We start from the raw sequence: 19,003 nt of genomic DNA, 5'->3' as shown, positions 1-19,003 counted from the left end.
TGGAAAGATTGTGCAAGGCTGAAGGGGTAGAATTTTTTTCAGCCTGGACTGTACTTGTTAACAGGAGAGATTGCTTCTACAAGGATGGGATACACTTAAATAGAAAGGGTGCAAGAATATTTGCTGATGCTATCGAGGCAGTGTTAGGTGGGTCGGAAAACTGCTAGCTTGGGGGGAGACAAAGACTAATGGATTAACAGTAGCCACTGGCAGAGGTGAAAGAGATTCTTGCACTGCTTCTATTGGAATGAGCAGAAGCCTGAAAAACAAGATGCAGGATATTTCAGAGACTGCTGGAAGTCATTGCGGTACAAGTAAACACATGGGTTGTGTTAGGGTAGCTAAGAATAGAAACAGATGCATGTATACTTGCGTGTACACTAATGCTAGGAGTTTAGTAAATAAATTTGATGAATTTGAGGTATTACTCAAAACATCAAAGGCAGATATTGTTGGGATATCAGAGACGTGGTGTCACACAGATATAAGGAATGCAGAACTGGAATTTGGGGAGTACAACGTCTACAGAAAGGATAGACAGGATAGGAAGGGAGGAGGGGTTATGCTATTAGTTAAAAAACACATAAAATCCAAGGAAGTGAAGCCAGTTGACATCGCTGGACAGTGCAGTGTTGAGTCAGTTTGGTGTGACATAAGCATAGGTAAATCAAAATTGAGAGTAGGAGTGTGCTATAGGCCTAATGACTCTGATGAGTATAATAAGATACTGTACAGGGAAATAGAATGGGCCAGTAAATCAGAGAGTCTTATAATGGGGGATTTTAATTTCCCAGATATTGACTGGAATTTGTGGGTTGGTCACTCACACACTAGCAAGGCTTTTGTGGATTTATTGGATGATTGTTTTCTACACCAGCATGTTCGGGAGGCAACTAGAGGGAGTAATACTCTTGATCTGATTATCAGTAGTGATTCTTCATGCATTAGGAATCTGCAGATAAATGAACCACTGGGTGGCAGTGAGCACAGTGTGCTGAAGTGGGATTTACTCAAGGAGGTAACTACCATCAGAGGTAAAGGGAAGGGTTTTTGCTTTCGTAAAGGCGACTATGATGGTCTGAGACAGTATTTAAATTCTATACAGTGGGACCAACTGATGATGTTACCAACAGCAAATTCAAAATGGGAAGCATTCAAGGAACTAATCTTGGAAGCTACCAGGCTTTACATACCAACCAAGAAATATTGTTCAAGGTTCAGGCCTAAATGGTTGTCAGATGAACTAATGAGACATATGGCAGAGAAGAAAAATGCATGGGATACATACAAATTAATGGGTGACGTGGAAGCCTATGATAGATATAAGGTGGTCTGTAACCAAGTCACAAAGGAGATTAGGCAGGCAAAGGCAGATTATGAGAAATCCTTGGCAAAGGATGCAAAGAAAAACAGAAAAGAGTTCTTTACCTATTTAAACACAAGAAGGAAAGGGATGAATCAGATTGGTCCACTGGATGTTGATGGTTCAACAGTTGAGGATCCAGCTCAGGTGGCTAACAATCTAAACGAGTATTTTGCATCTACATTCACACATGAGGAGTTATTCAGGAAGGGGAATGTCGTAGGTGAAGTAAACATTGGCAGTGAGCTAGATGATTTTCTAATAACTGAGAGGAAAGTGGAGGAGAAATTGTTGAGGATAAACATAAAAAAGGCACCCGGGGTGGATGGGATCTATCCAGTTATATTAAAGGAGGCAGCAAAGGAAGTAAGCAAACCCCTAGCCATAATTATGAGAGCTTCTTTGGACTCAGGGGAGGTACCCATGGACTGGAGATGTGCAAATGTAACCCCAATTCACAAAGGAGGATCAAAGGCTGACACAAGTAATTATAGACCTGTTAGTTTAACTTCGGTTCCAGGAAAATTAATGGAGGCACTGGTTAAAGCAGCACTGCAGGATCATCTGGACAAGAATTCAGTTATAGCTCAGACACAGCATGGGTTTGTTAAGGGCAGGTCTTGTCTGACCAATTTGATTGGATACTATGATGTAGTCACAAAAGAACTGGATGCAGGGAATAACTTTGATATTATATATTTGGATCTTAGAAAGGCTTTTGATACTGTTGCACATGGAAGACTGCTGCACAAATTGGAGAAGTGTGGCATTCGAGGCAAATTGCTGCTATGGATAAAGGGATGGTTGAGTGGCAGAAGACAGAGAGTGGTAATCAATGGACACTGCTCAACGTGGACTAATGTTATTAGTGGAGTTCCTCAGGGTTCAGTGTTGGGTCCATTGTTGTTTTCTGTATTTATAAATGATATTGATGATGGTGTATCAGGCTTAATGTCAAAGTTTGCAGACGATACAAAGGTTGGCAGGGTTGTTAAGGACACTACTGATACTATGCTGCTGCAACAGGATCTGGAAAGGTTGAGCAGATGTGCTGAGAGGTGGCAAATGAAGTTTAACATTGACAAATGTAAAGTACTACATATGGGAAACAGTAACCCCAGATCAACGTATCAACTCTGTGGTACTACGCTGACAGTGGTAGAGAATGAAAAGGACCTGGGGGTAATTGTGCAGGCAGATATGAAGTTCTCTGAGCAGTGCAGACGAGCTTCAAGAGTAGCTCATGGTGTCTTGTCAATGATATACAGGAATTTTTCTAGCAGGGACAGAGATGTGATTATTCCCTTGTATAAGGCATTGGTCAGGCCACACCTTGAGTACTGTATACAGGTCTGGAGGCCTCATTTCAAGAAGGATGTAGAGCTGCTGGAACGAGTACAGAGAAGGGCAACAAGATTAGTGAATGGAACAAAGGGTTGCTCTTACGAAGAAAGGCTTAAGTTTTGCAAATTACAGAGCCTGGAGACTAGGCATCGCCGAGGTGATCTGATAGAGGTGTACAAGGCTTTGAATGGCTTGAGCATGCTCAATGCCGATGGGATTCTTCCTCTTGCTCAGAATAATCACCTGAGAGGGCATAAATTCAAATTGAGGAAGGACGGATGTCGGAAAGATGTGCGGAAATTCGCCTTTAGCCAGCGGGCAGTTGGTTTGTGGAATAGACTTCCATCGCTTGTTGTTGAAGTTGATAGCCTAAACAAATTTAAGGCTCAGCTGGACAGGTATTTCGAACGAATTGAGGGGTGAAATGGGAGTAGTGGTTTTTTTTTTTTTGCTGATGCTGAATAAGCTTGCTTTCTTGCATCATATGCCTCTACTAATGCTAATGCTACTACATTTCAAATTACAAATGTTTCCAAGTGCTAATGAACTAATTACAAATCAGATAGATGCTTGTACTTACTAGGATAAATCTATAACTTGATCATGGAAGATCAAATTGCACTGCAGGAGAGACTAAGCTGTCCCACTGCAGAGACATTGTGCCACACTGGCTTACCTACTTACATACTGGCTTAGAGGAGTTTACATACCTAGGAAAGCGAGCTAACCAATAGGAGCCTCAGTCATCTTGCAGATTCTGCAACATTGCTGGTTGTATTAATCTGTCTGCTTGCTGGACTGATTTGTAGTTTCATCTTTCTTGTTGTCAGTGGCTGAAGTAATGGTTAGTGTATTTTTGCTCTGTACTGACTGGAAAAATGAATGGGCAGTTATGGCTTATGCACAAAAACAAAATGTGTATTCATCTCTTGGTTTGTGCAGGTCTTTTCCCCAGTTGTTATTGCTCTTTATGTCAGTTAGACTGTCTGATGAAAATTTCTTAAAAAAAATATGAGGATTAATTTCTCATCTGAAGAATTACATTTTCCTCAGTTCGCACATAAAAATTGTCTTATTTTTCTGGCTTTAATATACTTCCTAGTAAAACCTACCCAACCACATAAGGTGCCTCCATAGCCAGGTGGGCAGGAATGGCAGTGCGTAGCACATGCTTCTTGATTAGACTGGGGTTCGAGCCCGTGACCACCAAAAACGGAGGATGCGGAAAGGTCAGGGAATGACCACCGCATATCCCTGGAGCAATATGGCCTTAGTTGCTAATGCTCCTAAAGAAACAAATAACAACAACAACCACCAACCACATATTTTGTGTATCAACATTACTGAGAATTCTTCTGGTTAACTTACTTTATTTATTTATTTTGCTTACCAGTAAGCAAAATAATGCACATTTCTAAATGCAGAGATTAGATGCTTGTGAACCTGTGTTTTACATGTAATCACCCTATGATTCCAACATGTTCTCGCTTATACAGTAACCTTTCATGAGGGCTGTTATATTCAGATTTATATTCTTTGCTTAGATCCAAATAAACAGTGTCAAAATTAAATCAGTTTATGAGTAATTCTGTAAAAATAAACTAGATTAGTTTAAACATGATTTTCCCTTAACAGATTCATGATGTATATCATTCATAGTTTCCATTTCTGTATAAATATATCTGTATTGCACTCTTAATCATTGTCTCCATGATTTTCTCCACCACTGAAGTTAGACTGACTGGTCTGTCATTCTTAGAACTCCCTTTTATGTATTGCTAAGACACTGACACTTCTCCAGTCCAAGGAAATCTTGGCCAAGTACAACGAGGCCCTAATAATTAATCTTAATGGTCCCATTTACTTTCTCACTGCCTCCTTTAAAATTGCTGGGTATCTTTCATCAACCCCAAGAGCCTTACTTGCCTTTAACATTTCTAGCAGCTCAGTCTATTTTGAGGGTCTGTATGCTATGCAATTACCATTGAAATCATTGTAATCTACATACTACCCAAACCATCTAAAATGCATCCAGCTGAGTGCAGCTGGATGCGTTTTAGTGATCTATTAAAATAATTGCTTGTTATTACTATTACTACTATTACATGGGTTCTGAGAAAAATTATTTACTCTTCAGTGCAGATTTAAAGAAAATTTCACTAATATTAAAATTTGTTGTTTCATTTAAAAATGTTGTACCAGCCATCAAAAGAAGAGAAAAATATCTTAATAATGTAGTTGCAAAAGTGGTAGCAAAAGGGTTAAATATAATAACAAAAAAATCTTAAGAAATTATGAAGAGTATTAATTTCTTAGAAACCATAAAAATATAAGAAGAAATTATGATGATACAAGTCTTTTATATCTTCATAATTTGTTTTATGTGATTATTGCTTTTAATATATTACTTTATATTATAAGCTTACTTAGACTTGAGTTTTTTACTTTGACTTGAGTTTACTTAGACTTGAGTTTTTTAAAATGGCAGGCATGTGCACATGTGAAGATGCATGTGCAAACGCATGCACACCCACAAACCTCTGGATAACAGATGTGGGTACATGTTTGAAATTTCTAATTTTAGGTGAGTTCAAAGTATATGTTTCTTTGTTGCAATTTCTCCCTTTTTTTTTTTTCTTTTTTTTCTTTTTTGCCCCAGAATATAGTAAATAATATTTTTACAAAGGTGCTTGGGTGCAGAGTTTCTTTGGTCAGACTACATTTGTATGACACCATTCACTTCTTTACAGGCATAAGTATGAAAAATACTCTTAGAATTTATATATTACATGTATTGACTGTTATATATTACAGTAACTACACGTTTAGAAGAGGTATTTTGCTTGTATCCTACCTTTTACTTTTGGTGAACTTCACTTCTGGTGTTAGATCCTTTACTTATGTAAACTCTAGACGGAAGGGGATGAATCAGATTGGTCCACTTGATATCGATGGTTCAACTGTTGATGATCCTGCTCAGGCAACTAACAGACTAAATGAATATTTTGCATCTACATTCACACATGTGGAGTTATTCAGGGAGGGAAATGACAGAGGTGTATTAAACTCTGGCAGTAATCTTGTAATAACTGAGAGTAAAATGGAGGAGAAATTGTTGAAGATAAACAAAAGAAAGGCACCTGGGGTGGGTGAAATCTATCCAGTTATATTAAAGGCAGCGGTAAAGGAAGTAAGCAAGCCCTTAGCCATAATTATGAGAGGACACAGGGGAGGTACCCATGGACTGCAGATGTACAAATGTGACCCCAATCCACAAAGTAGGATCAAAGGGAGACAGGTAATTACAGACCTGTTAGTTTAACATCTTTTCCAGGGAAATTAATGGAGGCACTGGTTAAAGAAGCATTGCAGGATCATCTAGACAAGACTTCAGTTATAGCTCAGACACAACATGGGTTTGTTAAGGGGAAAGTCTTGTCTCACCAATTTGATTGGATACTATGATGTAGTCGCAAAGGAATTGAATGCAAAGAATAATTTTGATATCATATATTTGGATCTTAGAAAGGCCTATGAAGATCTGTTTCTTTGACACTGTGGCACATGGAATTGTATTAATTTCTTAGAAACCATAAAAATATAAGAAGAAATTATGATGATACAAGTCTTTTATATCTTCATAATTTGTTTTATGTGATTATTGCTTTTAATATATTACTTTATATTGTTTACTGCTGCACAAATGGCAGCAGTGTGGCATTGGAGGCAAATTGCTGCTATGGATAAAGGGATGGTTGAGTGGGCGAAGACAGAGAGTGGTAATCAATGGACACTGCTCTTCGTGGACTAATGTTATTAGTGAAGTCCCTTGGGGTTCAGTGTTGGGTCCATTGTTGTTTTCTGTATTTATAAATGATATTGATGATGGTATATCAGGCTTAATGTCCAAGTTTGCAACCGATATACGAAGGTTGGCAGGGTTGTTAATGACACTAATGACAGTACGCTGCAGCAACAGGATCTAGAAAAGTTTAGCAGATGGGCTGAGAGGTGGCATATGAAGTTTAACATTGACAAATATACATTTACATTGACATATGGGAAGCAGTAACCCCAGAGTACTACACTGACAGTGGTAGAGAATAAAAAGGACCAGGGGGTAATTGTGCAGGCATTTTTTGAAGTTTTCTGTGCAGTGCAGATGGTCTGCAAGTGTAGCTCATGGTGTCTTGTCAGTGATATACAGGAATTTTTCTAGCAGGGATAAGGAGGTGATTATCCCCTTGTATAAGGCAATGGTAAGGCCATACCTAGAGTACTGTATACAGGTCTGGAGGCCTTATTTTAAGAAGGATGTAGAGCTGTTGGAACACGTACAGAGAATGGGAACAAAATTAGTAAATGGAACAAAGGGTTGCTCTTACAAAGAAAGGCTTAAGTTTTGCAAATTACAGTGTCTGGAGACTAGGCACCTGCAAGGTGATCTGATTGAGGTGTATAAAGCCTTAAATCATTTGAGCATGATGGGATTCTTCCTCTTGCTCAGAATAATCGCCTGAGAGGGCATAAATTCTAATTGAGGAAAGACTGTTGTAGGATAGATGGGTGGAAGTTTGCCTTTAGACAGCGGATGGTTGATTGCTGGAACAAACTTCCATCTGTCATTGTAGAAATTGATAGCTTAAATAGATTCAAGGCAAAACTTGACAAACATTTGGAGCGAGTTGATGGGTGAAATAAAGTTTAGTTTGTGGAGTAACTTTTACATTTTTTGATCCATATTCAAACTTATTTATCCACTCAGATACTTTCTTTTAATTCCGTCATGCCTCATCATAATTGATCCAATATTATATTTTAAAGTTTGACCAGTGCTATCCCTTCTGTGGTGCTTAAAAATAAATGGTAGATCTTATATCAACCGTGCATGACTATGGTGAAGTTGTCTTTGTATGCTATTTAAGTTGGCATAAACGGATAAAGAAAGAAGCACATACACTGTGCTGCTAACGTACTTAAGGAAATAATATGCCAGAAGAGTATAATTTTTTCATCTTTAATTTGAATTACCCTCATATTACTTTACTATAAAAGAGTATAAAATAATTTATCAGCAAAATCAGGATATGTATCAAACTTATCTTCAAGATTTTCTGGTTTTCCGAATAATACATATATTCTGTATTGTGCTATTGGCTAATTATGTTTACTGGACATTGTTGAGAGGTGGCAAGGGAGAATGAAGTTCTTTGTAGCTGTAACATTTTTGGTACAGTATACACATGCCTGTTTTAATTACCAAAATATAAAAACAGCGATTAGCATTAGCAGTTATCATTAGTAAAGGCACATGATGCAAGAAAGCAAGCTTCTATAGTATCAACCAAAAAAAATCTAATTTCACCCATCCACTCATTCCAAATATTTGTCTAGTTCTGTCTTGAATCTATTTAAGCTATCAACTCCTACAATGACAGATAGAAATTTGTTCCAGCAGATGGAAATTAAACACACTCTGGCTAAAGGCAAACTTCTGCACATCTAACCTACAACTGTCTTTCCTCAATTTAAATTTATGCTCTGTCAGGTGATTATTCTGAGCAAGAAGAAGAATCTCATCAGCATTGAGCATGCTCAAACCATTCAAGGCTTTATACACCTCAATCAGATCTCTGAAATTAGGCCTCCAGACCTGTGTACAGTACTCAAGGTGTGAACTGACCATTGCCTTATACAAGGGGATAATCACCTCCTTATCCCTGCTAGAAACATTCCTGTATATCATTGACAAAACACCATGGTACTCATAGTATCTTGGGCAGCAGTCTTCCATGAGCTACTATTGCAGACCATCTGCGCTGCTCAGAAAACTTGGTCTAAGATGTGGCAACTGCAGTTGCCACATCTTAGCCCATCTGCTCAACTTTTCTAGATCCTTTTGCTGCAGCGTACTGTCATTAGTGTCATTACTACCCTGCCAACCTTCGTATCATCTACAAACTTGGACATTAAGCCTGTTATACTATCATCAATATCATTTATAAATACAGAAAACAACAATGGACCCAACACTGAACTCAGAGAGACTCCACTAATAACATTAGTCCACAATGAGCATTGTCCATTGATTACAAGCACAAATTGCATTGTCCATTGATTACCAGCACAAATTGCATTGTCCATTGATTACAAGCACAAATTGCATTGTCCATTGATTACAAGCACAAATTGCATTGTCCATTGATTACAAGCACAAATTGCAGCAGTGTGGCAATGCCACACTGCTGCAATTTGTGCAGCAGTCTTCCATGTGCAAGAGTATCAAAAGCCTTTCTGAGATCCAAATATATGATATCAAGTTATTCCCTGCATCCAGTCTCTTTGTGACCACATCATTGTATCCAATCAGATTGTTCGGACAAGACTTTCCCTTAACAAAACCATGCTGTGTCTGAGCTATAACTGAAGTCTTGTCTAGATGATCCTGCAGTGCTTCTTTAACCAGTGACTCCATTAATTTCCCTGGAACAGAAGTTAAACTAACAGATCTATAATTACTTGTGTTGCCCTTTGATCCTCCTTTGTGAATCGGGGTCACAATTGCACATCTCTAGTCCATGGGTACCTCCCCTGAGTGCAAGGAAGCTCTCATAATTATGGTTAAGGGTTTGCTTACTTCCTTTGCTGCCTCCTTTAATATAACTGGATAGATCCCATCCACTCTAAGTGCCTTTCTTATGTTTATCTTCAACAATTTCTCCTCCACTTTGCTCTCAGTTATTACAAAATCATCTAGCTCACTGCCAGAGTTTAATTCACCTCCGACATTCCCCTCCTTGAATAACTCCTAATGTGTGAATGTTGATTCAAAATACTCATTTAGTTTGTTAGCTACCTGAGCAGGATCATCAACGGTTGAATCGTCGATATCCAGTGGACCAATCTGGTTCATCCCCTTCCTCCTAGAGTTTACATAAGTAAAGAAATCTTTGCTGTTTTTCTTTTTTTAACCTTTGCCAAAGATTTTTTGTAATCTGCCTAACCTCCTTTGTGACTTGGTTACAGACAAGCTTATATCTATCATGGGCTTCCATGTCACCCATTAATTTATTTGTATCCCATGCATTTTGCTTCTCTGCAACATGTCTCATTAGTTCATTTGATCTCCATTTAAGCCTATACCTTGAACAATATTTCTTAGTTGCTATGAAAAGCTTAGTAGCTTCCAAGATTAATTCTTTGAATGATTCCCATTTTGAATTTGCTGTTGGTAACATTATCAGTTGATCCCACTGTATAGAATTTAAATACTGTCTCAGACCTCCATAGTTAGCTTTACAAAAACAAAAACCATTCCCTTTACCTCTGATGGTAGTTACCTCTTTGAGTAAATTCCACTTCAGCACACTGTGATCACTGCCACCTAGTGGTTCCTTTATCTGCAGATTCTTAATGCATGAAGAATCACTACTGATAATCATATCAAGAGTATTACTCCCTCTTGTTGCTCCTGAACATGCTGCTGTAGAAAACAATCATCCAATAAATCCACAAAAGCCTTGCTAGTGTGCGAGTGACCAATCCACAAATTCCAGTCAATATCTGGGTAATTAAAATCTCCCATTATGAGACTCTTTGATTTACTCTATTTCCCTGTACAGTTGTTTATTATACTGATTGGAGTCATTAGGCCTAGTGCCTAATTTCCCAGTGCTTATGTCACACCAACCTGACTCGACACTGCACTATCCAGCCATGTGGACTGTTTTATTGTATAGTATATAATAAAAAAAAGTAACATATATGGTATAGTAAAAGTAACATATGTGGCTGAATAAGTACCTAGGGACAAGTTTGCCATGATTTTTGAGTGAATAGTCAGTTCATCATCATCATCAGCCATTTTCAATCCACTGCAGGATGAAGGCCTCTCCAGCAACTTTCCAGTTCCTTCTGTTTTGAGCACTGGCCATCCATTTACTACTCAAAAACTCATGAATTTCATCTATCCATCTCCGCCTTTGTCTTCCAGGTTTTCTTCTAGCTCCTCTTGGGTACCATTCTGTTATTTTCTTAGTCCATCTGTCATCATGTCTTCGAGCTATGTGTCCTGCCCAAGACCATTTTAGTTCTTTAGTTTTGATAAGAATGTCCTTTACTTGAGTTTGCTGCCTAATCCATGTGTTTCTCTTCTTATCTAACAGTCTGATTCCCAATATAATTCGTTCCATTCTTCGCTGTGTAGTTCTTAGATTCTCTTCCATTCTTTTGGTGAGTGCCCAAGTTTCACTTCCATAAGTCATGGTGGGGAGTATACATTGGTTCATTATTTTACGTTTCAGACAAACTGGGATATTGCTCTTCAGTATGTGACTATATTTCCTCAATGCTATCCATCCAAAATTTATTCTTCTCTTGACTTCCAGCCATTTATCATTATTATAACTAATAACTTGTCCCAGATAAGTATATGACTCCACCTTTTCAATTACTGCTCCTTCAATCATTATTTCCCTTTCCGTGGCATACTTGTTCATCATTACTTTTGTTTTAGCCATATATTCATTTTTAGTCCAAAATCCTTACTAACTGTGCATAACTGATTAAGATTTTCCTCTAATTCTTTGGGATCGTGGCTTATGACCACAATGTCATCTGCAAATCGTAAATGGTTTAGGTACTCTCCGTTCACATTGACTCCTTTCTGCGACCAGTCTAATCTTCTGAAAGCTTCCTCAAGGGCAGCAGTAAACAGCTTCGGAGATATTGTGTTTCCTTGTCGAACTCCTTTCTCGATTTTAAATTTGCTACTTTCTTTGTCTAGTCTAATAAAGGATGTAGCACTCTCATATATTTTCTTCAAAATCATAATATATGGAGTATCTATGCCTTGTCTTTCCAGTGCCCGAAACATTGCCTTATGCTGTATGGAGTCAAATGCCTTTTCATAATCCACAAATGCCAGGCATAATGGTGTTTTATATTCATTTGCTTTCTCCATTAGCTGTGATATTACGTGAAGGTGATCCATAGTTGAGAATCCTGTCCTAAAGCCAGCTTGCTCTTTCAGTTGATTCTCATCAAGTGTTCTTTCTAATCTGTTAGTAATGACCCTTGTGAACAACTTGTAGATATGGGATAACAAGCTAATTGGTCTATAATTTCCAATTTCTGATTTATCTCCTTTCTTATGCAGCAAAACTATGATTGCATTATTCCACTGCTTAGGCATCACACCTTTTCGAATGCACTTTGTGAAGAGCCTTGCCAGTTTTTGTGTTATGTCTCTTCCTCCCAATTTTAACAACTCTACAGTAACTTCATCTTCCCCTGGGACTTTCTGATTCTTCATTTTCTTCAATGCATGTTCTACCTCATCAGGAAGAATATTGGGTATGTCGTATGTGTTGCTACTTTGCAATCCATCTTCCCCACTGCTGGCATGATTCCCTCGTCCTTGTATAATTCTCTATAGTAGTCTTCTGCTATTTGAATTATGCCTTCTCTGCTGTTTATAAGTACACCATCGCTATTCTTCAGTTTCAGTATCATTTGTCTTTCTGTATTACTGCTCATGGCTGCTGATTTAAATCCTGTGTTTTCCCTTAATGCTTGTTCTACTTTTCTTGTGTTAAATCTTCTTATGTCCTCTCTGAGTCTCTTTCTAATGGCTTTGCATAACTCAGTATACTCAATTTTCTCCCTGTCAGTGTTTTTCTTGCTCTTCATTTGTTGTCTTTGGTTCATCATGACAAGTGTTTCTTGACTAATTTTTTTTTCTTTGGATTTCTGTTTCCCTATAGGTTTCTTGGGCTTTATCACTTTCAGAAAGTTGTAATATTCCTTGTCGATATCTTGGTCCTGAGTAGTCTGCAGAAGCTCAAACTTGTTCTTAAGTTCCAGTACATACTGCTTTTTCTCCTCCTCTGTTATTTCAAAGACCTTTGTATTATTTACTCAAGTCAGTTTTTTCCTTTCCTACATCTATATCAAGTGTACATCTTACCATTCTGTGATCACTTCCAACATTTACCTTATTCAGGACGGTAACATCATCCACAATATATCTTCTGTTAGTGAGGATGAAGTCGATTTCATTAGTTGTTAATCCATTTGGACTCTTCCATGTCCACTTTCTGTTCACCCTTTTCTTGAAAAAAGTGTTCATTACTGACAGTCCTTGAGATTCTGCAAATTCCACAAGTCTTTCACATCTTTTATTTCTTTCACCAATTCCAAAATTTCCTATAGTTCCTCTTTCTGCGCTGTTTTGCCTTTTTCCAACCTTAGCATTGAAGTCCCCCATAATAATAGTGTAGTGGGTTTTCTGCTCATCTAGAAGACTCTCAATTTCAGTGTACATTTCTTCAACCTCTTCATCATCATGGCTCGATGTTGGTGCATAAATCATTATAATCTTTAGCTTGTACCTCTTAGAAATCTTGAATATTAGTCTTGACACCCTTGGTGATGTACTTTTGAATTCCAAAATGTTGTTTTTAAATTCTTTATGGACCAGAAACCCAACTCCACCTTCACTCCTTTCACTGTTTCCATTGGTGTACAGCAGATTTCCACTTGATAAACTATAAGTGATTCATTTCTTCTTCTTCTTTCAGCCAAACCGATGATATTCCAATTCACATTTTCTAATTCCTTTTCCAGCTCTAATATCCTGTCTTCACCGATGAGTGATCGTACGTTATAACAGGCCAAGTTCAATTTCCGTGCATGGCAGCCTGGTCGTACCCAGAGATTCTTAGCACCCTCTGCTTCCACTCTGATCCTCTCGCTGCCGTAAGAGGGAGAGTGAAAGCTGCTGGGGACTGAGGGCCATTTGTATTGTTGTGCTCTCATTGCTGGAGGGTTTGGTCTTTTCCTCTTCACGCTGACCAGGTGTCTTGAAGAGAACCACTCTACACGTTCGTTGCCACCTAAGTGACGTAACAGGGCTTACCATCGAGAAGGTGTGCATGAGTGGAATTTAGGGAGGCAGGCCAACCGGACTTCTCCTAAATCTTCTGTAATAGAGAGATATTGGATCCATCAGTGTTTTAGGCTGAGTGTCTGATAACACACAGGATACCTGTTCCCCCTCTAAGCCCCAATAGTCAGTTAGCAACCAAGCAAACCTTTTTCTCTGTGCATTTAGTTGCACATAGAAAATGGTTTCCTATATGCATTGTTCTATAACAACTCATCTGACACTGTGTTCAGTCCAGAGTTTTCACATTGCCCATAGAGTTAAGAATCTAGAAATATAATCAAAAGGATATTTACAGTAACACTCGTGAGCAGTTTCTATAACCAGACACTGTCTGGTTATACTTAAAAAAAAAAAAAAAAAAATTAGAAAGAGAATATGGACTACAACTCAGCTGAAATACAATATAATACTCAGGAAAATCTTGCATGGCTGAATAACAGCCATAATCAAGGAAATAGTGCTGCTTGTAGCCCAATTTAGAATTACAGCAAATCTTTGCTTGATGAACTGAGTAACAGCTGTCTGATATCAACTGCAAATGCCAGTAATCAGCTTCTTAAAGTTGATGTCATTTTTTCTCAAGGAATTGATGACAGCCGTGATTTAAGCTGTTTGCAATATTTCTTTCTGCTTGTTTGGCCCTGCACTCCAAGGATATCAGTCATATCACCAACACACACTTCACTTGTTCAAACTGTTTCTTATAATCAGTCTGATTTGTAGAATCAGTGATGGTCAGTAATTTTAGATTACAGTTTTCTAGAGGTTTGGAAATTAATTATTTTCAAAATTATCTAGTTTACTAGGTAAATAGTTTTGTTTCTGCATAAATATGATTTAATATTGCTGAATTCGTATTGTATATTGCATATATAATAAGTATACATTCTAAGATTACATCCTTTTGGCACAACTGCAATACTTTTGGCACAACTGCAATACAATATCCTATACTTTTGAGGAAATATTTTTCCTGTTTTTCTGTTGAAATTTTTGAGAGGCCGCTGTTGAATAGTTTCAAAATGATCACACCACATATGATCTTCTTTTGAAAGAGCATATTGAATACAGTAATTAAACAGCCTCATAACATAGATAAATGCTGTTATTATATAATTTCTCTACATTACCATTTCTGTATCCAAATTACACATTTATTATTCCCTCTTCTGAGATGACTTATTGAAATTAAAATTTTTCAAACTTAATAGGTTTCTTTCTTTGTAGCTACAGTTCTGGTCACAAAGTGCAGTCAATAATTTTTATTGTTCTTTGTAATATTAATGTTTCTCTGCCTTAGGACCAGTATGTGAAGATCCTGGACGGCCTGCTGATGGTCAGCAAATTACTACAAGTTATGAACAAGGAAGTAATGTCTCATTTTCTTGCCTTAGACCTGGATATGTGCCCTTTGATACTGATCCTATTTCTTGTGTAAAGAGTAAGTAATTATTAACATTTTATTCTCTCTGCCAGACATTTAAAATTATGACTAGAACTCTTTTAAGAGCATAGTTATCATATCTCATATCTTACACATGGAAATGTGATATTAATTTTGTTATTAAAATTAATAAAATGATTTTATTTGCGTAAATTCCCAAACTGAAGTGAACTACACAGTACACCAATGGAACAACACTCCATAGAAATTCTGAAATATCCGTAAAAAATATTTAACTGAAATTAATTATTTGCCATTTATCAACTCGTCTATCATAATTTGATTGATGGAATTCAGCCATTAATTTTGATTGCAATTAGAAGGAATTACTTATTAAGTGAAGATGCTAGCCAACGTTTGCAGGGCACATCTGCAACATATCAAGAATGCAGTACTGGAATACTCTATTCATTTTGTGTATTGGAATAGGCAAATTCTCAGCCACTTGTGAGGAAATTGTCGTATCATTCACCAATTGTTCAAAAAACCAAACTAGGAGTTAAAATGCTGATGGGACTGATATTCATGCTCCACTTGTGAATGAAGTAATCAAATTTCAACAAAGTCTGTTCATTTTGTGACAACCCTTGTACCTCATAATGGTGAGACTGTTAGTAACCCTGAGTATATCTTCCCCCCCCCCCCACATGTAAGGTCTGAAGCACTGTAGCTAGTTTAGTGAATTCAGTGTATGAGTATGGATCGAAGTGTGTCTTCCTCACCACACATAGGAATTCTCTCTCTCTCTCTCTCTCTCTCTCTCTCTCTCTCTCTCTCTCTCTCTCTCTCTCTTCTCTCTCTCTCTCTCTCTCTCTCCCACTCTCTCACTCACTCACTCACTCACTGAACAACACTAGGTGGTAGATGGTTCTCATCATCTGGTATGGTATCACCAATTTTCTTATTGGAGACTCGATGTGGTGAAACCCATGATTAGTCACCAGAGCAAATTTACAATAGCCCTATCTCTTCCATCATGCAGTGTAAGTGATGTTGCTTGAGTTATGATGGGCATGGTTGGGTCCTGTATTTACATTTTAAGGTTGCAGCTCTAAAATGGATTTTGTAGGCCATCCATTAGATGGTTCACCAGACTAACCTATTAATAACTCTCGGGAGGTACCCCAGAGAGTTACTAATGTATAATATTGCAGCCTCTACTCTGCTGCCAGTGACTGCAATGATTCTGAGTAGTGTATATATATATATATATATATATATATATATATAGGAGTTATTGTTGAAGCTATGTTATGTCAAGAAGCTGGTATATTCTTGCTGTGTGTGTGTTCACTATATCCAAAAATTTCATTAATTCATATGTTCACCCCCCCCCCAGCCTCTACTTTATTTACTAAAGACATCATGACCTTTACCTCACCAGCAACCATCCCAGGCACACGGTCAATGGTAGTGGTCCTTTAGGCACCTCAGATCACAAGTTGGTGATAGTCTCTTTTCCACTCGTGCCTCTCTTTCATGGCCATCCTTGGCCTCATGTTGTGTGGCATTACAGAATGTGAAATGGGATGATCTGCATGATTCCTTTCCTTTTTTCCTTAGATTACTGTTTTAAATTTCTGAGCAAATTACTGTTTTAAATTTCCTAGCATTTGCTCAGATCATATCAGTGACATTATTCTTGTAGGGATGAAATCCTTTATTCTGCTTTTCACCATTACATCATTGTACACAGCAATTTCACATGGGAAACTAACAAAAAAACATTTTCCCTTTGAGAATGGAAATGAAAATGAATTATTATGGCAATATATTCAGTTATAATTTTCGTAAACAACAGCAGTTGACATCCTTTTCATTGCTATGAAATCACAAGTAAAATAGCAACAACAGCTAAAGGAATAAACAAGGTGTGCCCTGGAATACATTAATCACGTAATACTTTTTAGACAAAAACAAAGCACATTTTTTCTGTGAGGTAGTGGGAATGTGTACTTTCTTTTTAAAGTTAAAACTTTCCTTGCAATTGCTGGTTACATTTTATGTCGTGAGTCAGACCAACTATAACATTTTGTATTAGCGTTCGTCTAATTTCAGAAGGCACCACCATCCTTCCAGCTCTGCTTAGCATTAATATATCTTATAATAATTGTCTCTCTGAAAAGGACTGTAATAATATTGAAAGTTGTTACATTTTATTCTCTAAGATTTGTTACTTTTCAGTAACAAATGGAGCTCGAATAGGGAGATAAGTTTTGTTTGTGTTCAGTAAAGGAAACCTACTACAGCATAGCCAATAAGAATATCACCCTTTGTAAAAGAATTCAATGTGTCTTTTGGTCATTTCTGTCTCTGAGATGCCTGGTTGTCAAACTCTGTAGCTCACATAATTGGTGTATTTCCTCATATAGTCACCATTTTGCATATCTCGCCATGAAAGTTGCCCGTCCTTGGACGCTTTCAAGAAGCTTTATGTCTTTTTTTCAGTTGAGTTCTCCATACTTGGACACAGTATTCCAAATGCTGTCTTATAGTTGTCTTATATAGTAGGATTTTCTTACTCCTGCAGAATAATATTCAATAAATCATTGATAGGACACCAATGCTTTCCTGGCTGCCTGTTTACACAACGCAGAAAAACTTCATATCTGCACTTATCGTAACTCCCAGATCCTTGGTTTTTAATTGTATGTATGCATTCATGGCTTCTGTAGTTTTTGCTTTAAAGATATTCCATAATTCAAGTGTATTTGCCCTCACTCTGCAATTCATCCAATTAATAGATACTAATAGCACCTTAAACTGTCATAACACCTCTTCTAAATTAAAACCTATGCCTTTTCCTTTCACTACTGTGAAATCTTTCTTCATCTTCCAATTAACGACTGCATGATCACTGCCTGCCAATGATTCCTCTCTTTAATCCCTGTGATGTCATCTGGTTCGTGAGTAATGATGAGGTCCAGAATATTCTCACCTAGTATTTTCTCTAAAATGCTGGTCAAATAAAATAATACTAGTTTATTTAAAAAAATAATAAATAATTTGATAATTATTATATTTTTAAATAAACCATATTTTAATAAAAAATTTTATTAATACTAATATTACAGTGAAATTAGTGTCTGCTTTATTCATACTTTCTTGCTATGATTTCCACATGGAGTGTCCATATTGTTTCTATGCTTTAATCCATATACATGTATTAGCAAGGGCACATGATGCAAGAAAGCAAGTGTATATGGCATCAGCCAAACACACACACACACACACACACACACACACACACACACACACACACACACACACGCACACACGCACGCACATATCCCCTTCTCATTTCACCCATCCACTTGCTCCAAATGTTTGTCTAGTTCTGCCTTGAATCAGTTTACGCTATCAACTTCTACAACAACAGATGGAAGTTTGTTCCAGCAATCAACCACCCGCTGGCTAAAGGCAAACTTTCGCACTTCTATCCTACAACTGTCTTTTCTCAATTTGAATTTATGCCCTCTCAGGCGATTATTCTGAGCAAGAGGAAAAATCCCATCAGCATTGAGCATGCTCAAACCATTCAAGGCTTTTTACATCTCAATGCGAGGGGGTATAAAAAAGTTTGTACCCTGACCTTGAAAAAACATCAGTAGGAAGATGACATTTTTAATATAAATTGTCTACATATTCAATAATTAACATGTGAAATTTCATTCCATAGGTGATCGTACACCAGAGGTGGAGCCCGGAATCCGAGGAAGGACACTATGGTTGACAAAGTAAAGTATTGAGTGACGAAGTTGCTGCATTTGCAGGGCAAGAAATCTCAGGAAATCGATGAAATCAGGAAATGAAAGCTGTGTATGGGCAGAATTGTCCATCCTATGACACTGTAAAAAAGTGGAAATGGAAGTTCCAATGCAGTTGTACAAGTGTCTTTGACGAG

General features: G+C 37.5%; 1 protein-coding gene across 1 annotated transcript in view; it reads left to right on the top strand.

Moving 5' to 3' along the window:
* The window catches only part of LOC150081645 (uncharacterized), a 981,095-nt gene that overhangs the window by 469,697 nt on the left and 492,395 nt on the right, over positions 1 to 19,003 (top strand). Inside the window, exon 24 of the mRNA XM_090380575.1 lies at positions 14,956 to 15,096. Within this exon, the coding sequence (XP_090236701.1) occupies positions 14,956 to 15,096 (141 nt within the window). The remainder of the gene's footprint in view (positions 1 to 14,955; positions 15,097 to 19,003) is intronic.

This window comes from Mastigoproctus giganteus, chromosome 8 (genome assembly GCF_048544385.1).
Source record: "Mastigoproctus giganteus isolate SK-2022 chromosome 8, ASM4854438v1, whole genome shotgun sequence".
NCBI lineage: Eukaryota > Metazoa > Arthropoda > Arachnida > Uropygi > Thelyphonidae > Mastigoproctus > Mastigoproctus giganteus.
This window is presented reverse-complemented; position numbering and strand designations above follow the sequence as displayed.